Genomic DNA, 15,577 nt, shown 5'->3' with positions numbered 1-15,577 from the left:
AACGGTCGACTCAGGCTTCTCTAGCCTCCTCCTTTCAGTCTCATCTCCTCTCCTTCTGTCCATCTCCCCAGCCGATCTGTCCTCCTCTCCAGCTGTCCTCTGAGCCTGTCCACAACCCAACGGTCCCGTATCCTCTTCCTCCTCCTCCTCTTCCTCCTTCTCAGTTCCTGCCCGTCTGTGCTAACCAACAGTACACTGTGGTACAGAACGACTTTCTTGCATTTTAATATCCTTCCCTCTGCTTCGTCTCCTGTCACATTGGCTCGTTAGGAGTTTATTAACGAGTTCTAACCTGAGCAGCTGAGTTTAGAAATGGATGTGGAAAAATTCTGCTCTGGTGATGCGTTCAGGGACATTTTACTACATGTTCAGCCTTGTAAGTAAGAATACGGATTAAATTACTTGAAAGATGTTAGAACACACCCTTTAATGCCCCCAAATTAAATCAAATTTGATTTTTTCTGACTGAGAGGTGTTTCCAAACCCAGCCAGAGCTTCTCCCCTCATATATAGATCATGCATCCACTTAACCTCCTTTCTGACCTGGTTCTAGTGAAACACATGCCTCCGCGGCTAATTATGCCTGTGGAAAGTTCTATTAATATTTAATTCATCACCAGATGTTTGCGCTGAATAATCCATGACTAAAAACGCTACTTTTTTCCAACAACATGTCAGGAATGACCCGAACTGGCGCAGAGAAGTAGTTCACAGAGTGGTCAGCCGCTCTCCGCAGGCACAGGTCCGATTTAAACCCCCTGCGTTTGTTTCAAACCTTCAAGTGAAAGTCAATGAAGTGAAAGTCTTTGATTTTGCTCTAAGCTTAGAAATCAGCTCCCTGGTGGATGAAGTGTATTGAGCAGCTTTATTGATTCAAATGCAGCATGACCTGAGCTCTGACTGTCATCACCTTGTGTTTGTGTATCATTTCAGCGCTCTCTTAAAATGTCTAAAGTCATTGTTTTCAGAAAACTTAAAAAACTCTTTTCCCCTCCCAGCCCGACGCCCTAAACGCCCAGTTCAGTCACATGACTCTGGCGCAGCAGCCGCCCAGCGACTCAGGTGCTCCAGCTCCTGACGCCCGCCACTTCCCCACCGCCTACCACCCTTCCTCCATGATGCTGCAGGGCGCCCCACCTCCTCCTCAGCAGCAGCAGGTTGCTAGCTACATGATGGCAGGGCCATCAGGAGGACACCCAGGGGTGCTCCAGGGTCAGCATGTCCCTCTCCAGCCTCCTGGTGCTGGCCACTCATACCCCAGCTCCACGCCGGGTCCTGCTGCCTTCCCTGGCTCCTCGCTGAACCAGCAGCTGCTGCAGCAGCACGCGTACATCCAGCAGCCTGTGCAGCAGGTAAAACACTCAGAGATTGAAAACAGGGTGATCTGTCCGTCGGTTTCAGACATGACTCACTCCCGCAGTGGAAAGCAGCTGTATGACTAATCCTTTATTCCTCCAGTTGCCGGGAAGTGCATTCAAATGAGACCTGCAATGTGTCACGCAGTCCTTGAATTCATGTCGGGCTTCTCTTACAGATGTCCACGTGTTACTGCTCTTCAACACATCACCCCCACTGCTCTGGCCAGCAGCAGCAGCAGCAGCAGCAGCACTACAGGCCGCCTGTGAACCCGCTGTCCTATAACTGCCCTCAGAGCCAAAACCTGCCCCAGCAACAAGGTATGGCTGAATCATTTTCTCTTTTCTAAGGATAAAAAGTCTGTAAATATCATTTAAATAGAGAATAAACATCTGAGGTCCCAGTACTGATCACTCTGCTGAAGTAACTCCAGTAACATCTCAGTGAGATGGACAGACTTGTCACACACACGTTCGAGCCGCATGACGCCCCTTTTAAGAAAAAAACTCTTTCCCAATTAAGTTTCTCATCTGGAAACCCGAACCAGCAGGTCTCCGTCCATTCCTCCACATTTCTGTGACTCACCAAAGCGACTTATTCAAACAGCGCTTTGTAAAAACTACCGAGACAAATCAAAGGATGCCTTTTTTAAATGAGGTCTGGGGGACCCTGATGTGCCGCGACTCATTTTCTTCCTTGAAAATTTCACCTCGCACTATCAAGAGAAAAAAGCTCAGCCTTGATGCTTTACCAAAAGACTCTGCTAACTTCCCACTTTCTGCCCTCGGAAAGGGTTTTTATTGCCGTTGTTTGTCTGTTTCCACACAAGGGAGCTGCGCCAGGCGCGGTCCGACGGCTCCACTGAAGGACAAACATTTCTCCCTTTTTCTTTCTGTTTATTTGTTTTGGTGAGTTCAGATGTCTCCCCGGGAGTCATCCACTTGATTATTCTGTTTCTGTGTGTGTGTGTTTTTTTACTTCCCGATCACCACAGGAGCTGAGATTGTTAGCTCCTGCACAGTCTTCCTCACACACACACACATACACACACGTACACACATATGTCGGTAAGTGGCTGCGGCACTATTCTGTCATCTGTGGGCTGCAAATGTGGCTCCCCTGCTGGGGATCCAGGGACTAGACAGCGGACAAATGAAGCTGACCTACAAAGGCAAAGGACAGCAATTATTTCTCAAGGAAAAGGGAAAAAAATACGACTCATTTCCCCGCTGTTTTCGCTTTAATTAAAAAAAAAAGAACAGGAAGAAGACGGAGTAAAGGTGAAGATGCTGTAGCAGCTATGATAAATAAGTTATCAGTGTGTATTCTGTGATGGCTCAGTCGTCGTCCACAGAGGAACCTGTGAGTGTTTCACCTCACTTGCATCAGACAGTCCCCTCCACCACAGAGCTTTGGCTTCAGTCATGGTCACTCTGTGGAGGCAGCTTGTACCGAGCAGAATGAAAAGGAGGATTTGTCTTTCTTCCTCTTGCTGCGACAGGATGCTTCAGTTTACCAAAGGTTTTTCAGGGTTGTACTTGAAACTAAATCTATTCAAGCAGAAAAATAAGGAATCTGTCGCTTTCCTCTCAATATGTTTCCGGTATGAGTCGACAAACTTCTTCGTCTTCCCTGAGTCTGAGAGGCGGGATGCGGGGCCGGGACGCTGTCTGAGAGGCCTCTATGAATCTCACAGTGAACCGGTCTCTTTTTCAGCCCCTCACTCCTCACCTGCTGGACGTCGAGGCTCCAACCCTGGCTCCATGAAAGCGTGCTGACACAGAAATAGTCATTATCCTCAGAAGTAATTTCCTAAGTTGAAAAAAAAGTCCCTGCCCTGATTCCTCGGCTTGTGCTGGAATAAAACGGTTGCATTTGATATTATGGTCATTTCATGCTTGGTTTGTAAGTGAAGGTGGGAGGCGAGGGTGGATAAAAATAGTCCCTCCCGCTCTCTGTTCCTCTCGGAGCACTTTCATTGTCTGGGTCGTACTCGCCCTCCTCCCAGGGCGGCCGGCTGTAAAGACACCTTCACAAAAGGACGTCCTCTCCTTTGTCGCAGGGATTACTGCATGCGTGTGTCACAGGGGACAGTATTTCCAAATGTCTCTTTTTGTCACCTTGACATTTAAGGGCCTGATTCTTTCACCCCCTCCGGCTTGGGCTAAGTGCCGCCATTTTACCCCTCTCTGAACGGACAAATCCACGTGACTTAACTTCATAACTTCATCTCTGGATGCAGGTGTTAAAAAGGACCATGATCCTTTTTTTCACCCGTTTGTGTTTTTCCTCTTGCAGGTGGAGGATTGGCTCGCCCACTCCAGCCACTACAGGCGAAATCAAATTTATTGACTTTCTCATTTATTCCAAGTGCCTCAAACCTGCTTAGCTGTAACAGCTCAACTCACAGAGCCCTGACTCTCCAAATCTCCCAATCTGCCGCCCGCTCCATTGTTCCCTTTCTAATGACAGACACATTTTCCTTTCAAATCATTAAAATCTTCAACTCCCTCCTTGATAACGCAGCTTTTAATTCTGACTCAGAGAGCATGAATATTAATGAGGGTGTTTTAATATCATCAGCGTGTTCCTATCAGGAGAGGCTTTTCACTCGGTCACAGCGTTCTGCCTTTTCTCATCTCAGTGCACCAAGCCGTGATGCCAAACCCAGCGTCCAACTACCAAACCATAGTGGGCGTGCAGCCAACAGCCAACCTCGCCCTCACTGGCAACCAGCAAAGCAATATGGGCAACCAGATGCAAGGCATGATGGTCCAGTACCCTCCGATGCAGTCTTATCAGGTATTCTGACATTTTTGATGCATGATTTTGCAAACAGTTTTCTTTCTTCTACTGTCTCACTCATCTTCCAACTTCTCCCGCCTGCAGCAGGTTTCCGTGCCACAGCAGACGTACCAGCAGCCAGTGTTTGTGTCCTGTCAGCCAGGGCAGGGGGCAGTGGCGGTTGCTGGCATGCAGCCGTGCTACAGCCTGCTCCCCCCAAACCAGCACACCACCATGAGGTACGCTCAGAGAGAAAAATGCCTTCTGTGTAACAGTTTTTGTGTGTAGAGGAATCTAATTATGCTCCAAAGATGAGTTATGCCGCCTGATTCCTAAATATTTGTAACAATTGAATCGATACTTTGATGTATGGGAGTAATTAGGTAATACAGCACATTTTTGTTTGGTTCAAACATGATTAATTTCATAAGGAGGCTCACATCGATCTGCAAATCAGTGTGTTGACGATCATGTTTCTTTTTCTTGAAATTAATTTGAGTCGTGCTTACTTTTTCCCAGCGGGTGGAAAATAAAGCGAGGACGATACTCTTTTCCCACAGTTAGATTCTTGTGCGATAATTTGGGGAGCCAATTTGATTAAAATTCTTCAATATTTTTGCGATTTTTAATTTGCTTTTTTAACACCTGAGCATGTGAAAAAGTTAGATCATGATGATGATGTCAACAGACTGTAACAGGAGACATATTTTCCCAAACATCACACATCACATGTGAGTCAGTTTCCAAGATTTATTCAGGGGCTCTGACATCTCAACTTGTTCCAACCCAGCTTTTTAAACAAAAGCTAAAATCAAGGATTTAAGTATGAAAAAAAAATCTGTAACTGAGAAATTGAGGCTGCAGTTCCTCAAGCCTCCACTTGAGGCTGAATAACCTGCAGCTAGCTAATGGCACATCTCCTTCCTAGCTTAAGCTCCCTCTTATTTATAGAGCCAACAGGCTGACGAGTGAATCCCCAGATCAGCTGGGAGCAGAGGTCATCTTTGCTCACTCTGAGGGGGAGAAAATGAAGTTATTACCACACAGCTCCTGCTGAACCAGGTCCAGGGATCTCTGATGAATGTCCACTCTCGACACCTTCTCCTACAGCTTTAGTCATTTCCCTCCATTACTCGTCTGCTGTGGTGAAGTGTGCAGCCCCGTGTTCGCTCATTATAATCTGATTGATAGAACTAGTTCACAGAAAGCAAAACATGTAATTAGTTTCTACCTCCATGGACCCAATCAATCTGGAGACCGGTGAGAGGAGCACTGCTGGGACTGCTGCGTGCGCTCCGATACACAACAACCCCCCAGACATGAGCACCGCCGTGTTCGCAGTCATCACCTGCAGAAGACACACACGCACACACACGCTTCATGAGGAGAGGTCACACTCTCATTGTCCCAGCTGTAAAATGAGGCTGCTTTAGTAGGCCAGTCAGTGAGGACGTGATTTATGCGGCAAGCGTTGGAGCAGCTCAGTCTTCTCCCACGAGGGCCGACTGTCCACCTGCAGCCTGCTTTTCCACCAGCTGTACGCCGAGTCCCTGCAGGCAGGCAGGTAGCTTACTGAGCCGAGTGCAGCGACTCCACAGATGGATTTGGAGTTTAAATTTCAGATCTAATACCCCAACTGCAGCGGGGAGATCTCAGAGCTCCTGGAGATTTACGTCTGTGCGGGTTTAGGAGTGATTATTGAGACCTACTTAGGTGTGAGCATCATAACGTGCGAGTTTTTCTGGGTACAAGTCGGAAAAGATTTGTTTGAAGGATCTTATTAAAAAGTGTGAGAAAAACTTACTCTTCTTTTCCATTTCAGCTCCACGGTGAGTTTCCTGCCCGCCCCCATGATGGAGCAGCTCCAGTTCCCTCAAACCTCGACCCCCTGCGTCACCCAGCAGCACCCAGGCCAGCAGTACACAGGTACGCCCCCCTCTGAGGACAAGGAGCTCTGCAGCAGCAATTCCACAGTTTTCATTTTGCAGCCTCTGACATTAGCCGCCCAGGAGATTCCCCTTCCCTTCTTCTTTATTTCCCCCTCATCTCTCAGTGTCAATAACCGCAGAAAGTATTCCTACACAGCTCCAACCCGGCCGTCTTAATGAAATAATCTTCCCTGAGTTTACTCCGCCATTGTATGCGCGTGATTAGATTCACACTGCGGGTTTTCAAAATGAAAAAGAGTGAGGCGCGGTGATGACGGCTCCCTGGAGTTGGGATAAGTGAAAGTGATTTGCACATCCACGTTTTCCTGCAGAGATTTAACGTCCACGGCTGCAAAACACAGACGACAACACCTCAGTCCAGCTAACTCATGTAGTACGACGAAGAGATACCTGTGATTAAATATCAGTGGTAGATCCAGAGGTGAAATGCCAAAGTGGCTCCAGAAAAAATAATTCAAGTCATTTTTTCTCAGCTTTGAAAGAATAAAATCTCCATAATTACTCATCTTTTCATGTATCCTTTTTTTTGGCCTTTCGAGGACTCTTAGAAACTCCATCCAGGAGCCCAGGTGGGGCGGTCTCCTCACTAATGACCTTTATTATTCATGTCTGATTATTACGGGAGCACAACGGAGGGAGCCATCATTTCCAGCACATCAGTAATGAGGTCAGATGAAGGTCTCGCCGCGGCCTTACCTACAGCGTCACTAGCAAACATTTTTAATTGGCTGAGGCCGGGAATAATCTGCAGATTACGCTCTGAATATGTAGCGTCCTTGCTACTGTTGTTTGGTAATAAATCATAAATCAACAGGATGCAGAAAATCTCGATATGATTACCAATTAAAGTGAGTTCAGTGTAAACAGGAATTAATTAGAGGTGTGTTTTTTTTAAAGGTCACCCGCCGGTCAGCGTGTGATTGTTTGTTTTCTTTTCGTAAAGTCGCATCAGTCACGTTCATGCGTCACAAACTAATGAGATAATTGGATCTCCGGGATCATTGCAGAGGATTTAGCCACAAATGGGGATGGACTGTTATTGCCACTACGGATGTGCCCTTATAATTAAGGCACTTAGGACCTAATTGCTTGGCGGCTAACGGTATGAGAGCGGCGGCGTCGTGATGAGGTGGAAAAGAGCTTTTGGGTGAAATCACATTTAGACCGGTGCGTGAATAATAAGTCAATGAAGGATTAAATGAGGATGAATGTGAAATGTTTCATCCTGGTTTGTTTTTTGTTTTTGTTTTCTGTGCAGGGTTGTTGCCCCCGGCCCCAGGCGGTGGCATGGTGATGCTGCAAATGACAGGGCCCCCCTGCCAGCAGCCCCGGGCCCCCTCCCCCTGCCAGCGAAAACAGCCCAGCCACAAACACCAGGGCCCCGAGCACCCGCGCAGCCGCAGGCCCGCTGAGCTTCCACCTCCAGACAACACCCAGGTACAAACACTGCACCGACCAATCAAAACAAGACTTCTCAAAGAGTTCCTCCAACAGCAACAAAGTTGTGTGAGGAGATGGTAACCTTTGGAAAACCTCATTACAGCCGACTTATGGTGTAGGAGAATATTTAATAAGCTCAATGGCCCAGAGGTTTGTCTTGACACAACACTTCCCAAACTTCATATTTAATTATACATCAGCAGGTAATGTTTGCTGTATCAGAGAACACAGCACATGTCAGAAAGTTAGCACAGTCACAAGAAAGCAATTTGAGAGCCAATTATGTTTGCTTGTCTGAGTCTGACAGTGACGTGAGAATTGTCCCCCCGAGCCAAACCCGGCCTCACCGGCGCTCCAGGCAGGTGGAAATGTCGTAGCAAATAGGCTCGGCAAATGAAGTCGGCGGTGGCGTGAAGTGAAAATGAGGAGGGAAATAGTCCTCAGCATTAGGGTGTAATGGTACATTAGGGGGGCTAATGTGGATGAAATGGTACATTAAAGCCACAACTTGAGCAGCAGGATGACTTCACCAAAAAAAAGGAGCCACAGTTGCGTTTTTTTGAATGAAGTGCTTGTGTCCACCCACCCCCATCCTCCTCCTCCCTCCCCGAAACCCCCCCGCCGCACCTTCGGCGTGTTGTGTGTAGAGCAGCTTGCCCTCGTCTCCGGCTCTCACTCCCTCGCCAGGCCAGCCGCCCAGCGTCAAGGGCCTCCCGTCAGGCATCTCGTCCATCCCTGTCATGGCCCACCACCCGCACCAGCACCACCACCCGCAGCTCCCTACAGCTTTCTGCCACAGTGGACAAGGTCAGAGACGCTCATGGTTAACCGTAACTTTCTGTCACAATTACCTCCACAATTGGATCAGGAAATTTCTAATCAGCTGTTTCTCTGCTTGATCTGATTGCTACGCAGATTATCTGTTACTAGGCAAGTAGGAGGTTGTAGGAGTAGTTTTGTAAGCACACAGGAGTCATTCATAGCCAGCTAGCAGATTTAGCTCAATTGACTTTAAAGTTTAGCATTCATGTTACATTTTTAGCTTCGCTGATCTGTATCTCTGAATTTGTCATTCAGGTGAAGCGCACTACTCCCTCTTGGGCCAACCTCTGCAGTACAAACCCTCCATCAGACCTCCGCTGATCCACGCTGCACACATGGTGGCGAAACATCAGGTCAGACACTGCAGAAATGAATCAACGATGAGAGAAAATGTTTTAAAGCATAAATATTAGAGCGTCTTTTCCTTTATTATTAATTCAAACACTCAGGTCTGCTCCTCCGTCCAGAAATAACCTGACTCCTCTCCTCTGTGTCCTCCAGGGTCCTCTGGGGGTTTGGCGTAGCGGTCATGGGAGGAAGGCCGGCAGAAAACCTCTGTCTTCAGATCTCAGTGTAGGTCAAGCAGGTAATAGGAAGTCCGGAGGGAGGCTTGAGTTAAGTGAACCTTGAGTCACCAGCAGTCAGGTTTAGTTCGGACACAGCCCTGACCAAAGTGTGACCCTCTGTAAATTTTACAAAATGAGATTCTGATGTAAAAATCCAGGCCGGCAGTTTCTCACATCAAGCTTTCGATGTCAATCAGACACTCTGATTCTTCCTGATAAACTCAGCTGCTGTGTAGCCTATTTAGCAGATTAACAGTTTTTTTACATTGTGTCAAAATGTGCTTCCGTAGCTGAGCAGAAAAGCGCCTGTTTGTGATTGTAAGCAGAATAAATCACAGACAGGGCAGAATTCACACCTGGCAGTGCAACCTGCAGCCCCGGCGGTATTGTGCCGAAAGAAATGTGCTGATTATTTCCAGTGTGGTATTTCTTTTTTTTTTTTTTTTTTTTTGCACTTGCCGAGGTGTGTTTTTTTTTCTGCATTATTCAGGCACTCGTGTCAACAATCCCTCCAGCACAATCAACAAGGACGGGTGTGCTGCCGGGTCTGTTGTGCATGAAGTGTCAGGGAAAAGTTCAAGAATACATCCCTGCTTCTAAAAATGTCATACTTTCAGGGAGGAAGAAAAGCACCTTTCTGGACTGACAATTTAGCTGCTTTTTAAAAAGAAACTGAAGGAAATTCTCTAATTTTGCTGGAATGGTTCGACCGCCCCTCCGACTAAAGCGTTAAAGCTGACAGCAGCGGTTTATTGAAGCCTCCCGATGGCGCAGGTCTGATTTTCTCACTGTTGTTTTATTTACCCGCTTGCTCACAGAGCTGTCTGTGTGTGTCTGCAGTAAGCAGCCAAAGCCTGGAAGTGACACATCCTCCGCAGGGGATTGGCTGTACAGACTCCCACCCCTTCCTGGCAGAGCTGTGCAAAGGGGGCGAATTGATCCAGCGGCTGTCGGACCATCAGCCCGGGCTGTGCGGCACAACCAGAGACGCTCCCAGCGGACACCTGGCCCCATCATACTCCATCTTTGCCATTCTCCCCCCTAGATACAACAACAACAACAACCTGCAGGCTAACGTTAAACTCCGAACTAGTACCAGACACAAAGAGGAGCTGTGTGACTCCACCAAGGCCGGCTCATAGCTGCTAAGACCTCGGCGCACCTTTCGGATGGGGCGCCACACGAACGCACATTCAACCACCTGCCTCTGCTGCCTCAGTCTCGGTTCAAGTCCCAGACTCTGTTCTAAATCAAAAACAATGTATCCAATATTTGAAGAACGAATGTTTACTTTTATTTAGTTTTAGTTAATTTTATCATTTTCCTGGCTAACAGGTCTGTGCAGGGTGAAAAATGAGTCCAGGTTTGGTTTTGTTCGTGAAACGCGTCCACGGCTGCAACTCTAGGCCTGTTTGTTTTCTAAGTTTGCTATTTAAAATGAATTAGGGATTCATTTGCCAGCTTTAAGTGACTCACTGTGGCTCTTTTTTAATAGCAGGTGTATGAATGTGACATCAATTTAAACATCCACATGTTTCTGGTGCCCAATTTAAAAAATCTGAGGCTCATTCATATCAAAGCAGCTGCTCTGTTTTATTCATCTCCCATCCATTTTTCCATCAAGTGTGTCCTAACGTGATCTCAGTCAGCGACTCGTGAAAATGATTAGCATTTATTTCCTGTTAGGTACACACGAGTGAGTTTCTCATTCATCTTGGTCCCAGCAATCACTCCCATCTGCACTTGTACAATGTGAGCCCATACAATAATAAACACTGAATAATAGATATACTACCTGAATTATTTAAAGTCACTTTTCTACACAGTGAATGTTGGATTTGCACTGAAGTGATGAAGGAGGTGGAGGTGTGATTGGAATCATACAGGGCCTGGATTTTCTTTTATTTACCCCGTCGTACCTGTTTGTTGCACTCTGCCAGGCCACTTTCTTTTATATTTAATTAAAATGTTTATATGCACAAGATAATGCAAATGCTTGGTTTCTTTTTTAAAATCTGTTTGGGTTTCTTGTTTCAAGGTTTGAGTTCAATAAACGTTTGCACCACACGTGTTGACATAACTATATTGAAGCACAAAGAACACAACATGTCTATTTTTGTTATATTTGTACAATAACTGATGGAATGTGAATTTATAAATAGTTTTGGATTTTTGAAGTCTATTTGCGACCCCTTATCAGAATTTAACGACCTCTAAAGGGGCCCAGAGCCCCACTTTGGAAACACTGCATTATCATCCTCGGTTAGTGAAATGTGGGGAAACAGCGACGCCCAGTGGACAAAAGGTGTTACTACACTACATCACTTTTTCACCCATGTTTCGTCTCCATGCGGATGGAAAGTGAAACTGTCAACAAAGCTTAGCTCTGCCTTGTGGCGATGGCAGTTGCATGCTGCATGAGTGGAAAAACACGCGTGTAAATAGAGATTTTACCACCCTGCGTGACTTTTGACCGCTATGCTAACCGACACTGTAGATGAAAGTAGGACGGTGGTGGTGTCCGGTGTCCCCGGCGTGTTAACCGATAACAGGATGCTCGATAAGCTGATCATTCATTTCCAGAGGAGCAGAAGGAGCCATGGAGGAGACGTGGAGGTGGTTCGATACCCTACAGACATGGACGGGGTCGCTTTTGTGACTTTCGACAGTCGTGAAGGTAAGAGAAGTAGCTGATCACCTTAAACTCTACGAGGCTAACGTCTTTTCTTTAGGCCCACTTTTTTATTTTTTACCTCTCTAAACCTTCCATTTATGCACAAAAAGTCCTAAAAGATTCTGTAAAAAGTTATTTAATAAAATATTCACAACCTTTTTGCTTTGAACAATCAGTTTGTAAAAGAAAGCGCACTTCCTGGTTCAAAGCATAAACAATATGAAGAAGTTTGAAAATTAGGCCCACCTCGAGCTATGATTGGCTGCATCAGATGCTACCCCAAAAATCCCAAGCTGTGATTGGCTGTTGGTTTTTAAGAGGCGGGACTAGTGTCAAAAATAGTATTAGCCAAAAATAGTTATATATCGCTAAAAATATCGTTAAAACAACATCCGAAATTTGTAAAAACAATGAAAAAAATGATGATAATAATAATAATAATAATGATAATAATAATAATAATAATAAAATAATAATAATAATAATAAAAAATAAGAATTAGTAAATTAACAATCTAAATTTTGCTAATCTCGTGTTACTTTCTAGTGTAACTGAATACACAGTAATATTACATTTTTTATACTTTATTATCGGTTTTCTATAATGTAGCTATGATTATTGTGAAAAAAATGGTAAATAAAGTACAAGTAAGTGCCCTTGGACTTAGCATAGCACACCCATAGTGTAACACAACACTAAATATTATTCTGCAAGAACTGCACAAATCCATAACTAAAGTTATAAATTGAGAAAAGATCTTCAATTTTGCAACAGATGGAGTATTTCCCACCCAGATGGTCTGAAGAGTCCTGCTGGAAATCCATGAAAAAGACTTAAATGTTGTTAAAGGAGCCTCCTGGGTTTTTTAAATATAGCAGTGAATCTGTTCTTGGAGCACCGAGCGCTTATTCACTCTTGACTTAAATGTAATGGAAATATGAGATGCACAAACCCTATCAGACATAAAAACACATTAAGTGTGCGCCATCCAGCAGCCGTTATTTAACACACTCCTTTGTGCTGTAATTGGTTCCTGTGGGAGTCGATTCAAAGAGGATAATGTAAAGTGGTGAGATATAAATCAAACATTTATTCACTGGATGTTAGTGCCGAGCTGATGAATGAATTAATTTGTCAGCTGAGGTGGTTCTGTGTGCGCTCTCTGCGACAGGAAAATAACAACCATCATTATGATGTTGACATGTGAGGGAATACTGAACCATGCGGTACTCTTTGGCAGATGCAGAGAGGGTGCTGCAAAAGGAGGAGCAGATCATGAGCGACGAGGAGTTTTCTGCAGACTACCTGCTCACCGTGTTTCCCTTCAGCATGGACGTAAGTTTGAATACCAAGATGAGGTTTTTGGTTTTGACTTGAGGCTTTTAACGTATTAAGTATTTTTGTTTTTCTGTGCTGCAGGTGTTTTTGTACGTCTCTTCAGCTTTAGTTGATCTGTCCGTCTTCGGCAGCGATCAAACCTCCCTCATTCGGAGTCTACAATCAGCTCACAGATCATTGCGTTTCCGGCCTTTACCCCAGCAGAGAAAAGCCACAATCCAGGGCCCTTTTGCTGCAGTCCAAACCCTGAGACACGACCTCATCCGCAGAGCTGCTCAGCTTAAACCCACCGACTCAGCCCAAACTTCTCAAGAAAGTCCTCTTAATCCGAGGGTAATATCTCATCCCGAGTTTGTCGACTCTGTAAGCTGCAGCCGTTCTAAAGCTAAGCCTGCGCCGGTGAACGGCTTATCAACAGGGCTGCAGACCACAGGTGAGGCAACCAGAGTCCAAAGCCGGCTCTTAAATGCTAAAACTGTGAATGCTTCCCGGAGGCTGAGAGTTCAGGAGAGGGGGTTTGCAGAGGGTGGATTTAGCGACACAGGCAGAGATGAAGAAGAAGAAGAGAGTTCTCAAAGCAGGGCGGGAATGCAGACAGAGTTGAGAGATCCTGGACAGTTCAAGGAAGGGAAGCATACAGGGAGGTGCCTGCAGGATGCTGCAGAAATATCAGCAAATGGAAATCAAAGCAGCTCAGCAGCTTCCTCCAGGCTTCACCAAACCACACGTAAGGATGTTTCAAACTCAGCTGACGTGGAAAACCCTCCTGAAGAAACATGCACCTGGGTGGATTTGAACACATATCGCTACATCCGAAAATTTGCGAAGAAAGAGTTGAGTGACTGCCTCAGAGGTCTTCATGCATCCTTTAAGAGAGTTCAAGAATCTGACCTTGTCAGGGTGGTCTTGACCGAGACCTCTGAGGCGACCTCAGGGATCCAGCAGGCTTTGGAGGGCCTCCAGTGTTTGATGGAGTCTTGGATGACGACTTTGAGAGTTCATGAGATTGAATTTGATGAGAAGGAGGGCGTTGGGAAGGAGGAGGTGACGCAGATCTGCAGGGATGTGAATTTACTGTTTGATGACGTCATGTGTGTGTTTGAGGGGTCGTGTGTGAAAGTCATCGGCCCTTCGGTGTCCAGTCACCTTTTTCACAAAATTGCAGAAGGAAGAATTTCTAAACTCAAAAATGAAGATGTGATGTAATAGCATGTGTTGGCCACAGGGTGGTACTGTTGCTGTTGTTCTTGTTTCAAATGCAAGTGTTTTTAAAAATTATTTGTTTCTGTCATTTCCTACATGATTTTTTAAAATAATTTTTTTATTATTATTATTCAAGAAGCTCTGTTTACTGTCCTTATTGATAAACAATCATTTTTTCAACCCTAACCTAACCAGCAATCATTTTCTTGTGCTCACAGTTCAGTTGTGATAACAGTGTTCAACACTAGGGGGCAGTATTGCACTTCCTCCTTCATGGTTGACTGTGTAAAAATAGTGCTGCTGCTCAGGATGCTATTATGGAGGCCGGGTTTGGCAGGCGGGGTGTAGATTGGCAGGCAAATGATGTCAGTTGGATGTCCCATTATACACACACTCACACACACACACACACACACACACACACACTCGAAGTGGAAAACACTGATCTTTGCATGTGATGTGTGAAAACGTTCAGTGAAATCAGTTCTTTTTTTTTTCCTCCTTTTGTTTTTTCGTCTGCTATTATTCAAATGAGCTTGCCGCACAGCCGCGATAATTGATTCATTATGTAAAAATAAGCCACACTTCCATAATGAACACACAAACATAGACAGTCACTCATCTCCCAGACACACACACACTCACACACACACTCTGGGTTGTTACCATAGGAACATAGTGGAAGAGGTTGCTGAGCTGCAGAGCCGGGCGTCGTTAGAGGAAGCTGTGGAGTACAATGAAAACATGCAGGAGGAGAGAGGAGTTTTTAGAAGAGACCCCCTTCATTAGAGACCAGCAGGGCCTCTGTCGTGATGGGGTTGCTGTAGTGGAACAGAAAGAGAGGTCAACAAGCTGAAACTGTCCTGATACTGGTCTTCATTTCATCCCCTTTCATTTCCTCTCCTCATTATGCAGACGGTTTAATTAGGTTATTGTGCTTTTGAATATATTAAGCATGCATGACTTTCAGGATGGAGGTCAAACATCCTTACATGATCTTACCCAAGTGTTTGGATTGTTGCACGCCATCTGTTTTGTGTGTTTTTGCGGTCATGTCCAGGCACATGCAGCAGTCAGAGGTCGGCCGGAGGATGCAGCAGTTTTCTTCTGTGAAGGATGGGGTAGCTGGTGATGAATTGTTTTCCTGGGGCTGTGTGTGTGTGTGTGAGTCGCAGTCACAAATTGCGTCTTAATGATTCTCTTTACAGATCATCACCCTGCCTGGGAGGGGGAATGTAGGAAGGGATGTGAGCTGCAGCCTCCTGCTGCTCTGTCTGGATGTTGTTGGGCTGTTACGGAAGAGCTTTGAGGAAGAAATTGGGGGCAGCAGAGCAGGGAAGTGTTTGTGTTAGCTTTGGAAGAGCATGTGTAATTAGTCTGTCGATGTTTAAGTCGTCATGAAGGGTTCGTCCATTTTATCAAGGTGTACCTGCCTGGTCACTCCA

At 45.6% G+C, this 15,577-nt stretch overlaps 2 protein-coding genes across 12 annotated transcripts in view; both read left to right on the top strand.

The window, feature by feature from the left end:
* The window catches only part of LOC141785950 (R3H domain-containing protein 1-like), a 34,254-nt gene extending 23,350 nt beyond the window's left edge, over positions 1 to 10,904 (top strand). For 4 of the 10 annotated variants that reach the window (XM_074664597.1, XM_074664601.1, XM_074664600.1 and 1 more), the window contains 11 exons: positions 72 to 200; positions 999 to 1,352; positions 1,535 to 1,676; positions 4,001 to 4,158; positions 4,246 to 4,379; positions 5,963 to 6,066; positions 7,348 to 7,526; positions 8,177 to 8,336; positions 8,607 to 8,704; positions 8,853 to 8,937; positions 9,758 to 10,904. In XM_074664597.1, the coding sequence (XP_074520698.1) occupies positions 72 to 200; positions 999 to 1,352; positions 1,535 to 1,676; positions 4,001 to 4,158; positions 4,246 to 4,379; positions 5,963 to 6,066; positions 7,348 to 7,526; positions 8,177 to 8,336; positions 8,607 to 8,704; positions 8,853 to 8,937; positions 9,758 to 10,059 (1,845 nt within the window). In that variant the 3' untranslated portion in view covers positions 10,060 to 10,904. Of the gene's footprint in view, positions 1 to 71; positions 201 to 998; positions 1,353 to 1,534; positions 1,677 to 4,000; positions 4,159 to 4,245; positions 4,380 to 5,962; positions 6,067 to 7,347; positions 7,527 to 8,176; positions 8,337 to 8,606; positions 8,705 to 8,852; positions 8,938 to 9,757 lie in introns of those variants that run through there. The other 6 variants (XM_074664598.1, XM_074664603.1, XR_012597595.1 and 3 more) reach the window with 6 other exon arrangements.
* Positions 10,905 to 11,237: 333 nt separating this feature from the next.
* LOC141786057 (uncharacterized) lies at positions 11,238 to 14,340 on the top strand. Of its 2 annotated transcripts, none has more exons than XM_074664758.1 (3): positions 11,238 to 11,594; positions 12,832 to 12,926; positions 13,011 to 14,340. In XM_074664758.1, exons 1-3 carry the CDS (start codon positions 11,396 to 11,398, stop codon positions 14,133 to 14,135), a joined length of 1,419 nt encoding a protein of 472 aa, XP_074520859.1. In that variant the 5' UTR covers positions 11,238 to 11,395; the 3' UTR covers positions 14,136 to 14,340. The 2 variants fall into 2 exon arrangements, with proteins under 2 accessions (XP_074520859.1, XP_074520860.1); XM_074664759.1 differs by lacking the exon at positions 11,238 to 11,594 and adding an exon at positions 12,553 to 12,660 and having other exon boundaries at positions 13,011 to 14,339.
* The last annotated feature ends 1,237 nt before the right edge of the window (positions 14,341 to 15,577 follow it).

This window comes from Halichoeres trimaculatus, unplaced genomic scaffold (assembly GCF_033239565.1).
Source record: "Halichoeres trimaculatus isolate MK-OKI-2021-1 unplaced genomic scaffold, fHalTri1.1 fHalTri1_scaffold_24, whole genome shotgun sequence".
NCBI classification, from domain to species: domain Eukaryota; kingdom Metazoa; phylum Chordata; class Actinopteri; order Labriformes; family Labridae; genus Halichoeres; species Halichoeres trimaculatus.
Note: the sequence above shows the minus strand (reverse complement) of the source record. Positions and strands in the feature narration are given on the sequence as shown.

What these genes read in the sequence shown, in the direction of transcription:
- LOC141786057 (XM_074664758.1), top strand. Translation starts at nt 11,396, where the DNA reads ATGCTAACCGACACTGTAGATGAAAGTAGGACGGTGGTGGTGTCCGGT. An exon ending in GACTTTCGACAGTCGTGAAG is followed by an intron (nt 11,595 to 12,831) that starts GTAAGAGAAGTA and finishes ACTCTTTGGCAG; the next exon opens with ATGCAGAGAGGGTGCTGCAA. An exon ending in TGTTTCCCTTCAGCATGGAC is followed by an intron (nt 12,927 to 13,010) that starts GTAAGTTTGAAT and finishes TCTGTGCTGCAG; the next exon opens with GTGTTTTTGTACGTCTCTTC.